The sequence below is a fragment of the Acytostelium subglobosum genome (assembly GCF_000787575.1).
Source record: "Acytostelium subglobosum LB1 DNA, scaffold: scaffold31, whole genome shotgun sequence".
NCBI classification, from domain to species: domain Eukaryota; phylum Evosea; class Eumycetozoa; order Acytosteliales; family Acytosteliaceae; genus Acytostelium; species Acytostelium subglobosum.
The window spans coordinates 148,723-163,497 of NW_012236502.1; the positions used below are offsets into that span (position 1 = coordinate 148,723).

The 14,775-nt window shown below is 42.6% G+C and overlaps 6 protein-coding genes across 6 annotated transcripts; all 6 read left to right on the plus strand.

The window, feature by feature from the left end:
* Positions 1-742: 742 nt before the first annotated feature.
* Positions 743-2,098, plus strand: SAMD00019534_112090 (hypothetical protein; the record flags this gene model as incomplete). The annotated part of the gene is made up of 4 exons (XM_012893538.1): positions 743-963; positions 1,072-1,147; positions 1,208-1,735; positions 1,808-2,098. The coding sequence occupies 4 exons, from the start codon at positions 743-745 to the stop codon at positions 2,096-2,098; spliced, it is 1,116 nt and encodes a 371-aa protein (XP_012748992.1).
* A 390-nt stretch (positions 2,099-2,488) lies between these two features.
* On the plus strand, positions 2,489-3,521 carry SAMD00019534_112100 (hypothetical protein; the record flags this gene model as incomplete). The annotated part of the gene is made up of 4 exons (XM_012893539.1): positions 2,489-2,717; positions 2,786-2,985; positions 3,044-3,268; positions 3,354-3,521. Coding segments are annotated over 4 exons (822 nt in total), but the record flags the coding sequence as incomplete, so codon positions are not given.
* A 288-nt stretch (positions 3,522-3,809) lies between these two features.
* Positions 3,810-6,287, plus strand: SAMD00019534_112110 (hypothetical protein; the record flags this gene model as incomplete). Its single annotated transcript, XM_012893540.1, has 3 exons — positions 3,810-4,346; positions 4,411-4,606; positions 4,693-6,287. The coding sequence occupies 3 exons, from the start codon at positions 3,810-3,812 to the stop codon at positions 6,285-6,287; spliced, it is 2,328 nt and encodes a 775-aa protein (XP_012748994.1).
* Positions 6,288-8,444: 2,157 nt separating this feature from the next.
* On the plus strand, positions 8,445-10,250 carry SAMD00019534_112120 (hypothetical protein; the record flags this gene model as incomplete). Its single annotated transcript, XM_012893541.1, has 1 exon — positions 8,445-10,250. A coding segment is annotated over one exon (1,806 nt), but the record flags the coding sequence as incomplete, so codon positions are not given.
* Positions 10,251-11,407: 1,157 nt separating this feature from the next.
* Positions 11,408-12,520, plus strand: SAMD00019534_112130 (hypothetical protein; the record flags this gene model as incomplete). The annotated part of the gene is made up of 2 exons (XM_012893542.1): positions 11,408-12,424; positions 12,494-12,520. 2 exons carry the CDS (start codon positions 11,408-11,410, stop codon positions 12,518-12,520), a joined length of 1,044 nt encoding a protein of 347 aa, XP_012748996.1.
* Positions 12,521-13,356: 836 nt separating this feature from the next.
* Positions 13,357-14,656, plus strand: SAMD00019534_112140 (hypothetical protein; the record flags this gene model as incomplete). The annotated part of the gene is made up of 3 exons (XM_012893543.1): positions 13,357-13,904; positions 13,985-14,099; positions 14,171-14,656. The coding sequence occupies 3 exons, from the start codon at positions 13,357-13,359 to the stop codon at positions 14,654-14,656; spliced, it is 1,149 nt and encodes a 382-aa protein (XP_012748997.1).
* Positions 14,657-14,775: the final 119 nt, after the last annotated feature.

The following is a 14,775-nucleotide window of genomic DNA, read 5'->3' on the forward strand; positions in this document are numbered from 1 at the left end:
TGCTCCGCTCAGCGGGAGAACCAATCTGATAGAAACACGAGATACATCATGTCAAAAACAATCTCCCCAAGACAAGGACTTAAAGGTCAACTTTTGATGTCATCACCTGACCTTAGTCTCAAAAAAACAAACAAACAAATGTCATACAGACCCCACGAACAGATAAATAGACATAACATCTTAGTATTACTTTAAACACTTCGAGAACTTTTGTATCTGTATCTGTATTCTGCTAATGACACTGGACATTGTTGTTACGTGATTCAAGACTTGGATATATGAGGAATGTTGTTGTTAGGACACTATTTGTGGACTTATAACTTCGCACCACACCCCTCGAAAACCATCTTCCTAGAGGCTCAGGCCCTCGACTAAAGGTTCGAAGAGAAAATTGCCTTATTTGGTCAATCTGAGGTGCAACAACAACTTCACCAATTGTCCAACCATGAATACTCGTTTATAACAAACAAACAAATTACAGAATTATTTTTGATATCAAATATATATTACAATATAATTATTTATTCCATGTTTAAACATATACATAAAATATTATCTTATAACCATGTCAACTCATTGTATCTCTTTTACTCCTCATCATCATCATTCAACATCCCAACATGATCAGTTATATAATAACAATACACAATATAGTAGTCAGCTGACACATAGTACTGGATCAGTTAGTAGTAATGTGATATTGGAGGATGAGGAAGAGGATGGACCTGTTGAGGACGGAGTAATGTTCAAAGAGGTACCAAACGATGGTCTGGGCAGACAAAGCCAGTGCCAAGGTCAGAAGAATGAGAGTGTAATGAAACAGGCATACAGCTTCATAAAGAACAATCTCAAAGTTGGAACAGATATGACCAAGACCACAATTCCAACTTCATTCGTTATGCCAGAGTCATTCCTAGTGTCCATTCAACAGAACACAGCAGTTTATTCTCATCTATTGACAATGTATGTGATCTTGATATTAAGATAAAGTCACCTGACACCAATATTGGTCAGGTTATCAATGTTCATATCACGTGACATCTACAACTTTACTAACTTACATTATCTAAGAGCTGATTCAATCCAGGATCCAGAGAAGAGGTTCCTTCAAGTACTCAAGTTCCATCTAATATGGCCAAGAATGTATGTAAGTATCGTTAATCAATAATAGTTTGGAATAATTCCAGTCACTCACATAATTATACAGTTCCCAAGAAATCCTTTGAATCCAACACTTGGAGAGGTGTACCATAATCAGGTACATCATATGGATGAATCGACAAACAAGGTGATACCAGGTGATGTGACCAGGTTTGTTTCTGAACAGGTGTCTCATCATCCACCAATATCTGCCTTTCACTTTGAGAATGCAAAGCATGACATCCAATACGATTCTAGTCAACAGATCACACCAGTGTTCACTGGCAAGAATATTCGCGCTCAGATGGATGTCAGGACATCGATCAAACTAGGTCGTCACAACAACACATACATCAATGACAAGTTCCCAGATGGATATCTACGTCTCTTGCGATGGAAGTTTGAGTTCTCTGGAAAGTATACATTCATGTGTCCAGAGACTGGGCATCGTGCGCTGATCCACTTCAAGGACAAGCCATTCCTCGGTGGCAAGTGGCATGAGCTCCACATCTACGTGTCCAGAGGCAAGGACACTCTGTATGAGATCACAGGATCGCATGTGGACACCCTTCACATTACCAACCTCAAAGATAAGGTACGTGTTGAGTTGGCTGAATCGTGATGCTGCTGATGGATGTTGTTACTAACATTGTGTCGTTCTCAATAGAAATCGTCAGTGTTCATCAACTACAATACTATGCGCAGGGAACCGATTGTTGAACCATCGTTAGACTCGATGGAGGCTAACAACTCGATCAGGGTGTGGAAGGGTGTATACGATGCCTTTGCAGATCAGGATGTTCGCAGGGCTGGTCTAGAGAAGCATCGTGTCGAGGAGGCCGAGCGCAAGAAGCTGCAACAACCTGATCTAGTTTACGATCCTGTTCACTTTAAGTTGGTGGACCATGCTGGTGAGGCCAACGGTGGTCAGCAGCCCTGCATCAAATACCTAAAGTAAAGTGATAATAACATATGTAGATTCTTCCAAAGCCGATTCCAATTCAACAATGTTGTGAAACGGTGGGATTGATTGAATGATCGACTCTTGTTGTTCGAGTTCGAGAAATACCACGCACTCAGTCTCGCGACCATCCATCAGTCTTTGCTTGTTTTGCTTGGCTTGGTGTGATCAGTATCTGGATTGTTGGGAATGGGCAATCATTCATTTGCAGTACTACAATTGTATTGATTGATACTTGATGATAATGGGCTTGGGATGTGAAAGAATGAGTGATCACATCAATCACTCACTCATTCCAATGCATAGTACAATCACATACAACTTACATTGAGTGTAATTAATTATAATGTAACTAAACTGATAGATAATAGCTAACAGAGATATAGAATGTACAATACGATATACTATGTACTTGGTGGCATGTTTGCTCTCATTGGATTCCTGGCATTGTATCAATTCATACAGGCCGTGCGATTCTCGAGGTCCAACACCAAGCAAGTGTTCACAGCCACGATCGTACTTGTGATGTTTGCTCGAGGTGCATTCTTCTTGATCACTCCATCCATAGTCAGTGGGAGTCTACAGAACTTCCCTTTGAACGTCTTACTCCTGTGGGGTATGTTAATCAATGACATGTCCTTCCTTCAATGATCGTAACACCCTCCCATCCATTCGCTCATTCAGATCACATGATTGATATGCTATTCTTCTTGGCATACTTCATGTTCTTCTTATCATGGACAGACTTCTATTATCAGGCATCAGTTGGATCAGAGTCCAACTTCTTCAAGAATAGGATAGTAGTGATTGTTTTATCATCATTCTATGTTGGAAGTGTGATTGCCATCACTGGATGTTTCCTAATGTCAAACAATCCAGATACAGTAAGTGATTGCGATGCCAGTGTAGTCTTCACTCACTAACCATGTACATGATTGACAGGTCAAGACTGTAGAATTGGTAACAGCATGCTTCATCACATCATTATACTTTATGACTGCAGGATTGTTTGCAGTGTATGGACTAAAGATAAACAGACTAATGAATGACTGTCGACTACTTATCAAAAATGTACAATCTACCAAAGTCAAGGCCATCACATGGATATGTTCTCTATGTTTCCTTCTAAGGGCATGTCTAATTGTATATAGTATAATACTATTGAATGTATGTTGTTCATTCACATTGGAATCATTCCGATCAATCAATCAATCATACTAACCTATTAACTTGACTTACTTGCATTAATAAGAATGAACCAGAGTCAAAGACATTCAATCTGGCATGGTATTGGGTATTGATATTCTTTGTTGTTCTAGAGATATTACCAACATGTGCAATGTTATACTATCTTAGCAAAGGACAACAGAATAGTAGTAGTCGTACAGAGTCAACATACATGGCAATCCAACAAGAGGAATGAATGAATGAATGATACTTGGAATGAATGATTGATTATGATAATCATCTGTTACTCCGCATATGTACATAATAAACAACTAACCATATCGAAACTTGTACAAGACCAATGACTTCAGGTTTGATCATACTACAACTTCACCCAACCCTATGCCGGATCGAGGTCAATAGATCTTTTGAAGAATTCTTGGAATGATACACACCTTGTTACTCATTCATTCACTTCACATCACTTCAATCCAATGTGTAATACATAGAGATAGCATAAACATATACATAATAACATAAAATGAAACCAACAACTTCATATTACTCATCTTTCTTCCAAAAGGAGGTCGATGAATACAAGCCTCTGTTTGATAACTTATCAAAAGAGACTCCAGAGTACTTGTTGCAGAACAGATGCACCTGTGATGATTTGGTAATCACTTTCCCAATGGATCAGTCACAGGCTGACTCAGTTCACGCAACATGGCAAAGGAGACTACGAGTGTTTAGCAATAGCGAGACATTGCCATCACAAACATCACAAACACAACATGTGGATGCTGTGATCAAACTGGGCGACTTCAACAAGTTTGAAGCCGAACAGATTGCATTGACAAGGAATTACTTCTCGCTCATTGACAATCCAAAGCCCAAGAGTGGAAACACCTACTATGGCGGAGACTTTGTCCCTGTGATTACAACTGGCAACCATATACCCTTCATCCTAAACGGGTTGGTTAGGCAACATTACTCACAGCCGATATCCATCAATGAAATAATGGACCGAGACCGCGGTGGTCAGTTGTTCACAATCCTCGGTCGCTTCCTCAAGACGAATGTAAGTGTCTGGCAGCAAGATCACAATCACAATCACAATTACTCACTTTGTTCATCCATATTAGACTGATCCAACGGATTACTATGGAGTCACAGACTCGGGTAGGATGAGTCACAACAACTATGGCACTGCCCATCACTCTGCAGTGTTGTTGCACTACGATCAACATGATACACCAGAGGTTGTATTATTACGACAGTACACTCCATATTCCTACAACCAGGATCAGGAGCACTTGGTCATTATCCATAGACATGTCCGTAAGTAGTTATATTGATTGATTGATTGAATGAATGAACCATGGATACTAACTCAATCGCTCACTCACTCAATTACTTGCCAACAGCTGGTTCGTCAGAGTATAGTCGCGATCACTTTGCCTTTGGCACAACTGAGGAGGCCAAGGCAAAGTTTGAGCAAACCTATAAGGAGCTCACCAACACTGACTATGTCCACTATGAGACTGCGAAGATTGAGCCCAAGCCAGGTTACCTCAGCCAATACGTTCACAACTTGCCACTTCGTAACAAGATACCATCAATGCGCGACATTTGTTTCACAGTGCTCAAGGAGCACTATCTCATTGACAAACTGTCGTTCCTTGACAAGATATCACAGTTGCCAATCGATGTGTTGCGTGAGTTTTGTCACTCTTGCCTGGCAGACACCAGAGCAGTTGGTGATGAGATTGCCAACTACCTTTTGGATCACTTTAGTATGGGAGCACTGTACAATGAGGACACGTTAGAGGATCTCTTCCCATTCCAACAAAGAGTCGAATCAATGTTTAGACGACATTGCTGGATGTCAAAGAGCTCGACATGGTCAATGCCTCAGAGCATATTCAAACCTCCACACAACACCAACATCTTGCTCAATGTCTATGACAACATCAACATGTTCAAGATCAAGCATGTGCCAAGCACAAACATCGTGATGCCACAGCCAGCCAATACAGTCAAGCCAGTAGGTGCGCCATCGATCGTGGACCGTGAGACATTCCTCAAGAACTTTGCCGCAGTCACATCGGATCGATTCAACTTTACCCCTGATGTGTGGAAGAACATGGTGGTCATTGGCGGTGGCATGACGACCGCACTCACTGGCGAGACTGAAGGCTTCGAGTCATCAGACATTGACATTGTCTTTTATGGCCTGAATGATGAGAATGACATCCAGAACAAGTTCACACAGCTGTACAACTCGCTCCAAGACAATGACAAGTACTCAATCTGTGTTGGCTCGTCTGATATCACGCTGTGTCGCCACTACCCCTACAGACACATCCAGATCAGTGTCGTCAACCACAAGGGCATCCAGGACATTTTGCTAGGAGTGGACATTGAGGCATCGTGCTTTGCCTTTGACGGTAACAATGTGTGGACTACACATCGTGGTCTGATGGCCATGAATTACCGCGCCAACTTTGCCACAAACTATGGTCACAAGATACGAGGCGAGCGTCTGTACCAGAGACGTCTGCTCAAGTACTTGCCGCGTGGCTTTGCCATCAGTTACCTACCAACGCCATACATCCTTGAGAAGGAGAAGCAGTTGGCGCCCTCGATCTATGGCGTCGGACTGGAGCTGATGCTGTCGGCAGCCAAGCGTGAAGATGTCCGCCAACGTCTTGAAAGGAGAACAAAGAAGGGCAGTCTGCCCTATGGACCCAACATATCCAAGGAGGATTTTGAGAGATCAGTGAATGAGAATCACAACAACTACTTTGATGGCTACAACTACAGCGACTGGCCATCAATCGCAAAGAATGCCAACACAGACGAGATGTACGTATCGTGGAACTACCCTGATGAGCTGCCCTACATTGAATATGAGTTCGAACAATTCGAATACCATACATCAACCTACTACCTGGACTCTGATGATGAAGACGATGTCACCGACGAAGAGGAAGAGGAGGTTGAGATGGTGGACCAGTGAACATTCCAGTCACCCTCAAAGCTACAATTAATTGGCTTGGTGCCATTTAGACTCATTTAAAGCAAAGGATGAGGCCTTAAGTTTGGATACCGGGGCGCACCAAGGTACGAGCCCTTAGAACCAAAATGTAATCTAATGGCTCACGGACGCCATCCTACAAGAGATAAATGTGTTATGCATGAACTGTAATTGGTCAACGCAGGACAAGCACGTGATCACAAATACGAATTCATTATTACCAACAACAATCAAACAGTTTGTCGGCGACGTCTCAAAGAGGATTCGTCGGTTCGACTTCGAACATTCATTCATGTTCAAGGCTGTAATCACCATGCCTCGTCATCGGCACGAAATTCGCACCAACCCCAGACAACTCTTCCAACTAACCTAATATCCGAATGTGGCTGGATTTGGTCGACCTGCCACCAGAGAATGTCTCACTTTATGAAGGAGGGATGAGGCCTTAAGTTTACGTGGAATGAACCGATCATCTACACAGCTCGAGTTCGAACCAGTTGTAGAGCGAGGGAATGTTGATCAATGTGATGTTGAGCGACACTTGGTACCCTACCCTTGGACCACCCCCTCTCTTGATGATATCATATGATGCTATTCCTTGTCCAAAAAGACAATTGAAGGATTTTAAATTTTATCACAAACCCACTGAGCTCTCGTCTGATGTCTAAGAGACACTTTGAGGGCAAGGTGGCTGTTGTGCACCCTGTTCAAGAAGAGATATCCAAATTGGAGCCTCATAATTTTAATGGTTCATTTATTCAAAGGATTTTTCAGCAAGTTGGGTTGGTCAAGGGCGCAAACGAACTATTTTACGGCCCAATACAAACGATGAAATAGATATCGGCGGACTGACTTTGGAAATAATATTATTTCCAACTTGAAGGTTGTTTGTTAGTGTGCCTTCATGAATGAATGAATTAATGTGGGCGTGGTACTCTGAGCCAACGTCCATTAACACAGTGGTACTGTACGGCAACAACAAGGCGATATGGCCAAGTGACACATGGCATCTAACCCACCTTTCTATTTTAGGCCATTGACAGATTCTTGGCTTGTAAGCGCCAATCTAGAAGTACACCATGGTATCACTCACCCAAACACACTAACTAATCTACTGATGATGAGTATGTTACCATCAAGGCTCTAATGTCATCAACACACACTTATTATCATCCATAATTATTATTAATAAAGTATATCCTAAACTGACGACAGTGAGTGACGCAGTGGAATACATTGTTGTGAGGCAGTGAGTGTGATTAGAAACTTGGGAAAGTGCAACAAGCTGAGGTATGACATGGTTTCCTGCTGACACACGTCAACTGCCATACTTTACATCCACTCGCATACACACACACACCGATCCAAACATTCAATCATTGTTCTACACCGCCTCTATCCATTTGGAGCATAGAGAGAATTAATTGACGAATATCCAATCTCTAAACTCAGCGCATCGACACGTCCATCGCACCTCACATCACACGCTGAAACACCCCATCGATTGATCGATCAAAGCGCAGACATCTTTCTAGACTGTACAGTAGTGGACCCTTATCATAAAGCAATCAATCTAGAAGGTATCCCCGACGTGACACGGACCGTCCAGAAGAGTGACAGTATTAGTACAGTATCAATTTACCAAGATATACTATATTCATACATTATTGACACTTTGAAACATTGATCGATTGACACTCTCAAGGTACAAGCCCTTCAATTCATTCATTCATCTTCAACTTGTATTCTACACACACGTACATTCATCCATCCAACTCACCTCATTCACCAGCTTGCTTGCGAACCATCAAAATCATCAAATCTCGCCCTTAGATAGCTCTCACTTCATCCACACCACTAACACACTCATTTACTCTACTTGTTTACTTAAGGCCACATCCGCGGAACCAGCCCATCTCCATAATCTACATCAATCAATCAATCATTCATCAAACATATACTATCACTAAATATTAGTATTAGCATTAGCATAGTAGACTACAACCAACAACAACAGAGATTAATATTCAACAGCCAATCATATCACACTAACTTTGATCACGTCACTTGATCATCGTTCGATCACTTCAACTATACATTACAATCACATTCACATCACATCATATGATATTCAGGTGACAGACAATGAAACATAACAACCCTGGTAGCTCACCAAACAGGGCTAATAACAATAACAACAACAATGGCGTAAATAATATTATTAATAATATTAATAACAATGATAATAATATAGATAATAATAATAATCATAGTGATAGTGGCTACATCACCAACATACACAGCAGCATCAACAATAACAACATAATCAACAACAACAAAAAGAATACTATATTACCATTCACTAGATTTATGGGAGCGGATCAGGAACCTACGAACAGACTTCCAATGCTCAGTAACTTGGTCACACCGCCATCATCAACTCGCGGTGGATTTGCACCTGGCCAATTCCCATTCAGCGTGTATAGTAGTAGTAGTAGTAATAGTAGTAGCGGCGGTGGCAACGATGTCAGTCGCATACCATCCTCCATTCTGCGGTCGCCCCTGCCGCCACCGACGTCATCAATTTCCTCCAACTATCACAGCAGTAGCAGCAGCAGTACATCGATGAACAGCCCAACCTCACCCAGAGGATACCCCAGCAGCAGCAGCAACAACAACACAATTAGCATTAGTGGTAGCGGTAGTAGTAGCAGCAACAATCTCACACTCAACAAACCAACACTGCCGCACTTCCAGAGTGCCGCCACCTCACCGAAATCACCAGACACCCTCGAATCATTTTCCACCTCATCTACATCAACATCCACCTCCCTCTCCTCCTCCGCGTCCAGTCTACCATTTATCACCAATCTAAAACGAGAAGACAACAACAGCAACAACAACAACAACTTGACACTTCCATCCTTTCCCTACACATCACTTCATCATAGTAGAGAGCTGAGCCCTCAACAAAACTCCTCGCCGCCCGACACCAACGTCAACTCTGATAATGATGACCCTGACTCGCCCGAGCTCGTGTACAGCAATAGTGTACCCGGCTCCAACCAGAAGAAGAGACGTCCACCCCGCGACTCCATCGTCAAGAAGGGCACGCGAGTCGTGACCACGTCCGCCAAGAAGAAGTCGCGCCAGATGGACCCCATGTCAATCAAGATTGGCCAGCACGTCAACGAACCGCTCTCAATGCGCAGCACCGCACCCTTCCCCGCATTCTTCATCCAGAACGGCAACGTGCCATCGATCGAGCTGTTCATCACTGGCTCATTCATGAATCAACTGGGCGAGCATGGCGTCGCTCAGAACCTCACCGTCATTGCCATGCCCAAGAACTCCGAGGACTTTGACCTGACGCACAATATTGCCAACGTGAGCCACACCGGCCTGGCCACATTCTCTGGCATGTCGGCGCACCGTCTGCTCGACACCAAGGAGCTGGTGATCGAGTTCATCCTATACGACAAGTCGCGCGGCGCGCCCCTCAAGCAACTGATGACGCTCGACTCCACGCCCATGGTCTGCTACAACAACACCAAGGATATCCCGCCTCCCACCGTCAACAAGTTCTACTTGGAGAGCAAGGACTTTGAGAAGAACGGAATGGCCCGCGTCTGTATTGGCGCCGATCGTCTCAAGTGGGGATCGACCAACCTGCTGTCGCTCTACATTGTCAGCCGCCACGATCATCGCGTCAAGAAGATCGTCTTCCAGAACGAGATGTACCAAGGCGACAAGCTCAAGTCGATGGCGCACTTTGAGTTGGAGCCCACCTACATTGATGGCAACCACATGCTATACACCAGCTACACCAAGAAGACCGAGGTGGAGCGCGAGCTTCTCTCACGTCTTGGTCAAAAGATCAACTTCCAGGATCCATCCTTCAGCAACCCATTCCCAATACCCAGCATCAACACTCTAGTGAACGAGTTGTGATCTGCTTCCGCCGCCACCACCTCACATACATCTCAACCCAACCCAACCATACCTTAGTCTTTTGGAGTTCCCTCCGTGTAAAGTCAACTCTTTACAGAGGGGATGGCACCAAAGTATACAACTTCTTCGTCGACGCTAAGAGTACCCCGACATTAAAGCCATAGCAATGACGACCTGACATGACCATGATCCTCCATATTCCTCTCCCTGGTCCACACCCAACACACAAATGATCTCTCTATCTCTTGCATAATCCAGTCCAACATCCCAACCATTCAATCAATCAATCAATCAATCAAACCAACCATGTATCCAATCATCCCTTCCCTGCTAGAGTACCAAGATCACCAAATAAAAATGAACCATGTGTATTAATGAACCATGTGCAAAGTAGTCTGTCAATCAGTCAATCATCCAATCATTACTAAGAGATAAGATTGACCGTCAATTGATCCAAAACGGGCTCGCGATGAAAAATCAAAAAGTCCCAAAACACAAAAACAAGGACTCCAAAAATAGGACCTTTTGAAGGGTTCCTTTGAACCATTACACAAAACACACCACCCAACAATACATAGATTAACAAACATACTTCCTACATACAAACATATATATATATATATATAAGAGATAGAATAGAGGTAGAGATAATAGAGAAAATAGAGATAATAATGATGAATTTATTACAATTCCCAAATGTTGTACTACGGCATATAATGTCATTCTTGGACTCTAATATTGATAGGATATTGTTTATATTGTCAGCCAAGAAACTGTTTGATCATCGAGCCAATATATTACACTTTAATACAGAACACTTGCCAACGATGGCTCAGTTTCGTCGACATCCTTGCTACTTTACACAATTTAAAGATCAAATAATCAACTCTATTCAATGCAGGAAGCCACATGTATATCTCACTGGACAGGATCGGACCAAGCTGCCCGAGGATCATGTCGTCCAACTCAAACTAGCCTATGACATTATATACGGTATGGGAGCAGGACCGCCATGCATCGTTGATTAATTGATTGATTAGCATCACAAACTAATATCATGAGTGAACATCATAGACATCAATCAGTTGAGCTCAGTTCCTCAAGCGGATATAACGACAATCACTATTGCCAATCAGTTGTTACAACCTTGCATGTTACCAGACTCACTCAGACATGTTATATTTGATCATGACTTCAATACTACTTTGGTCAAGGGTGCTCTTCCTAATGGGGTCACTCACATCACCTTTGGCGACGACTTTAACATTGATATTAGACATTGCGTACTACCAGATACGGTAACATCGATTGAGTTTGGCCGTATTTGGAACTTCCCCATTGATGTCTGCTCATTCTCTGGTGGCCGCCTCACTCATCTCATTCTCAAGACATTCAATCATCCTTTGCCACCCAATGCATTGCCATCGACCCTCCTCTACCTCGATCTCGGCGCCAAGTTCAATCACCCAGTGGATAACTTCCGCCTGCCCGACTCACTCCAATCTCTATTCTTGCGCGACAACTTTAGTCAACATATTATGTCCAGTCTTCCATCATCCTTGACCTCACTCACAATTGGATCATTCTATCTGTTGCCCACCGTACCCTTGCCATCAAACCTCACTCACCTCACAATGACAGACAAGTTCAATGACCCACTACAACCCAGCGACATACCTCTCACAATCACAACACTCACCTTCGGCAAGGCATTCAACAAAAAGATACATATGACAATCAAGACCAAGCCAACAAAGGGCCACAGTTTCCTGCCCAAAGCCTTTCACTCACCAAGCACGCAGTCGGTAGTGTCGTGCATACCCTCGTCAGTCACCAGTTTAACTTTTGGACCAAAGTACAACCAGCCAATACCTCCCGGTGCCATCCCTCCCAGTGTCACATCAATCACATTTGGCACACAGTTTGAGCAGAAGCTTGGCGATCGCTGTATCCCCAAAACAGTACAACATATTGGATTTGGATCACAGGTCAATGGCAATCAGTACATCTCAATACCCGAGTCTGTCACGCAGATCTCCTTCCAACAAGGTCTGGTCTCCAGCAAATACTTCCTCAACCTATGCAATGTCTCTCGATACCAACTTAAATTGATGGAGCGAATGTACACGTTGCTTAGGGTGCGCCAGAATCCCTCAATATATCTGGCGGTATGTGAGAGTCTAGAAGGTGGAGGCTTCGTATCCTTGAAGAATATCAACACAATTATCGATCAACAGCTCAATACCATATCATTGACTGATTGATCAATGATGGAATATTTTGATAAAGATCACGTGATCACCATATCCGATCACATGACCAACATTCTGATCATGTGATTTCAATTAAATCCAGAGGACATTAATTGTTGTTGAACCGGAAATGAACAAATTAATTTATTGCCACTAGGTAGTTCTTTATGTAACATAATATACAGTTCTTGCTGATATGAATTGAGAATCATAAACAAGATGGCATAGAGTCGTCCTTGATGTCAGGACAAGTTAAACTTCATATAAATAAAGGATATGGACTTTAACATTAATAGCCATATTCTTGAACTTTTCATCAATCATCTTGAATGTTGGCTGACTAGGCATTATTAATCTATTGGAGAATTTATCTTTCATATTCAATACTCCACTTGTAATAAACAATTGTTTGTTCTAAGATCATATGAAGAATGAATAAGTATAACACCAATAATACAAAATTCTATTAAACATACCCTTTGGATAACCTTTTGATGGAACTTTAGAGGTACTTGACAATTCCTAACAAAGTTGATGGAACATTTCTTTTGGGAACGTTGGATATATCTGGTAATTTGTCTTTGGAACATTTTGTGATTAAAATATTATAGAATTAATTATTGTTATTATTTGATGGTATTTTATTCGGAATATACTAATTCTTCTTGGTATTTATAGAGGATGTTTCATCATCAAATCATCAATTTATTGACTGGATTTGAGATAAAGCTATTCTTTCAATTAAATAATTGACCAACTTGGGGATTTTTGTGGGCAAAATCGAGATTGTTGGAACTTTCGGTCAATCATTTGATTGACTGCCTGTCAATTAATCACTGTTCATATAAATGCTGACGATTCGACTTACAAGATATAGGACTCTAGTATCTAGCAGGAACTCTTCATATGTGATCCCTACACTCACCTCATCATCATCGTCATTCTCAACAAAATCATCAGCCTCAGCTTCAGCCTCAGCCTCAGACAACCATGTTGGTGATGATGACATAGATAGCGAAGCATTGGGACAAGGCAAACACTTTAATATACATAAACCAGTATTGTTGAAACAGGTCATTGATAGGCTACACTTGAAATCAGGTGCTTGCTATATCGATGCTACGTTTGGTTTGGGTGGACATAGTACTAGTATACTGGATACATGTCCAGACTGCTTTGTGATCGGTATCGATCGAGACCCCAACGTGTTTAACCTTACCAAGCAACTGCGACAACGATACAAAGACAGACTGATCACTGTACAAGGACCATTCAGTGAGCTCTCCACCCTACTCAAAGAGAACAACTTACATACCATCCCCATCAGCGGCATTCTCTTTGACTTTGGCGTATCATCCTATCAACTTGACAGTGCAGAGCGTGGCTTCTCATTCAGGTATGCATACTTGCTGATGTGCTCGACAAGGTAGCCACACTAACACCTATCTCTCCCCCCGAATGATCCCCCGGTAACAGGAAGGACTTGGATGGACCCTTGGACATGAGGATGGACAATCAGTCAAGTAGGCTATCCGCATATGAAATTGTTAATGGCTTCAACAACAGACAGTTAAGAGACATTATGTATTATGTAAGATAGTCGCGAGCAAGTCAATCAATCAATCACAAGGCACTGACACTGACGCACTCACTCACTTGTAGTATGGCGAGGAACGACACACAAAGAAGGTGGCAGAGGAGATCATACGAAGAAGAAGTATCGCGCCTATTGCGACGACTAATCAATTGGTGGAGATCATAGAGAGTTGTATACCATATCCCGCGGCATTAAAGTCCATCTCTAGGATCTTCCGATCACTTAGGATGTATGTTAATGACGAGACGGGCGAGGTACGCAAAGGACTACTCGAAGCCGAGAAGATATTACAACCAAATGGTCATCTGGTGGCTATCTCCTTCCATTCGATCGAAGATCGTATTGTCAAGCGATTCCTAAAGAATCGCAAGTCTGCCTCGTTTGACTTTGTGGACGGAAGTGATCCAGTCTACGCCGACGAACAAGAGATTGAATGGAATGCAAGATCAAAGCCGGCTGTCCTACGCAGTGCCATGAGGACACAAAAGCCTGTGGCCAACAGCAAAGAAGTGGACGGAGACGAAGACGACCAGCTTGTATTCAAGTGGTAATCAGTCAGTTAACAATTATAATATGGATGTATTTACAAAGGATTGGAAGGATTGATTGATTGATTGGCGTCGTGATACTCGAGTTCGCTCCATGTGACAGTATGACAGATAGTGTCCTA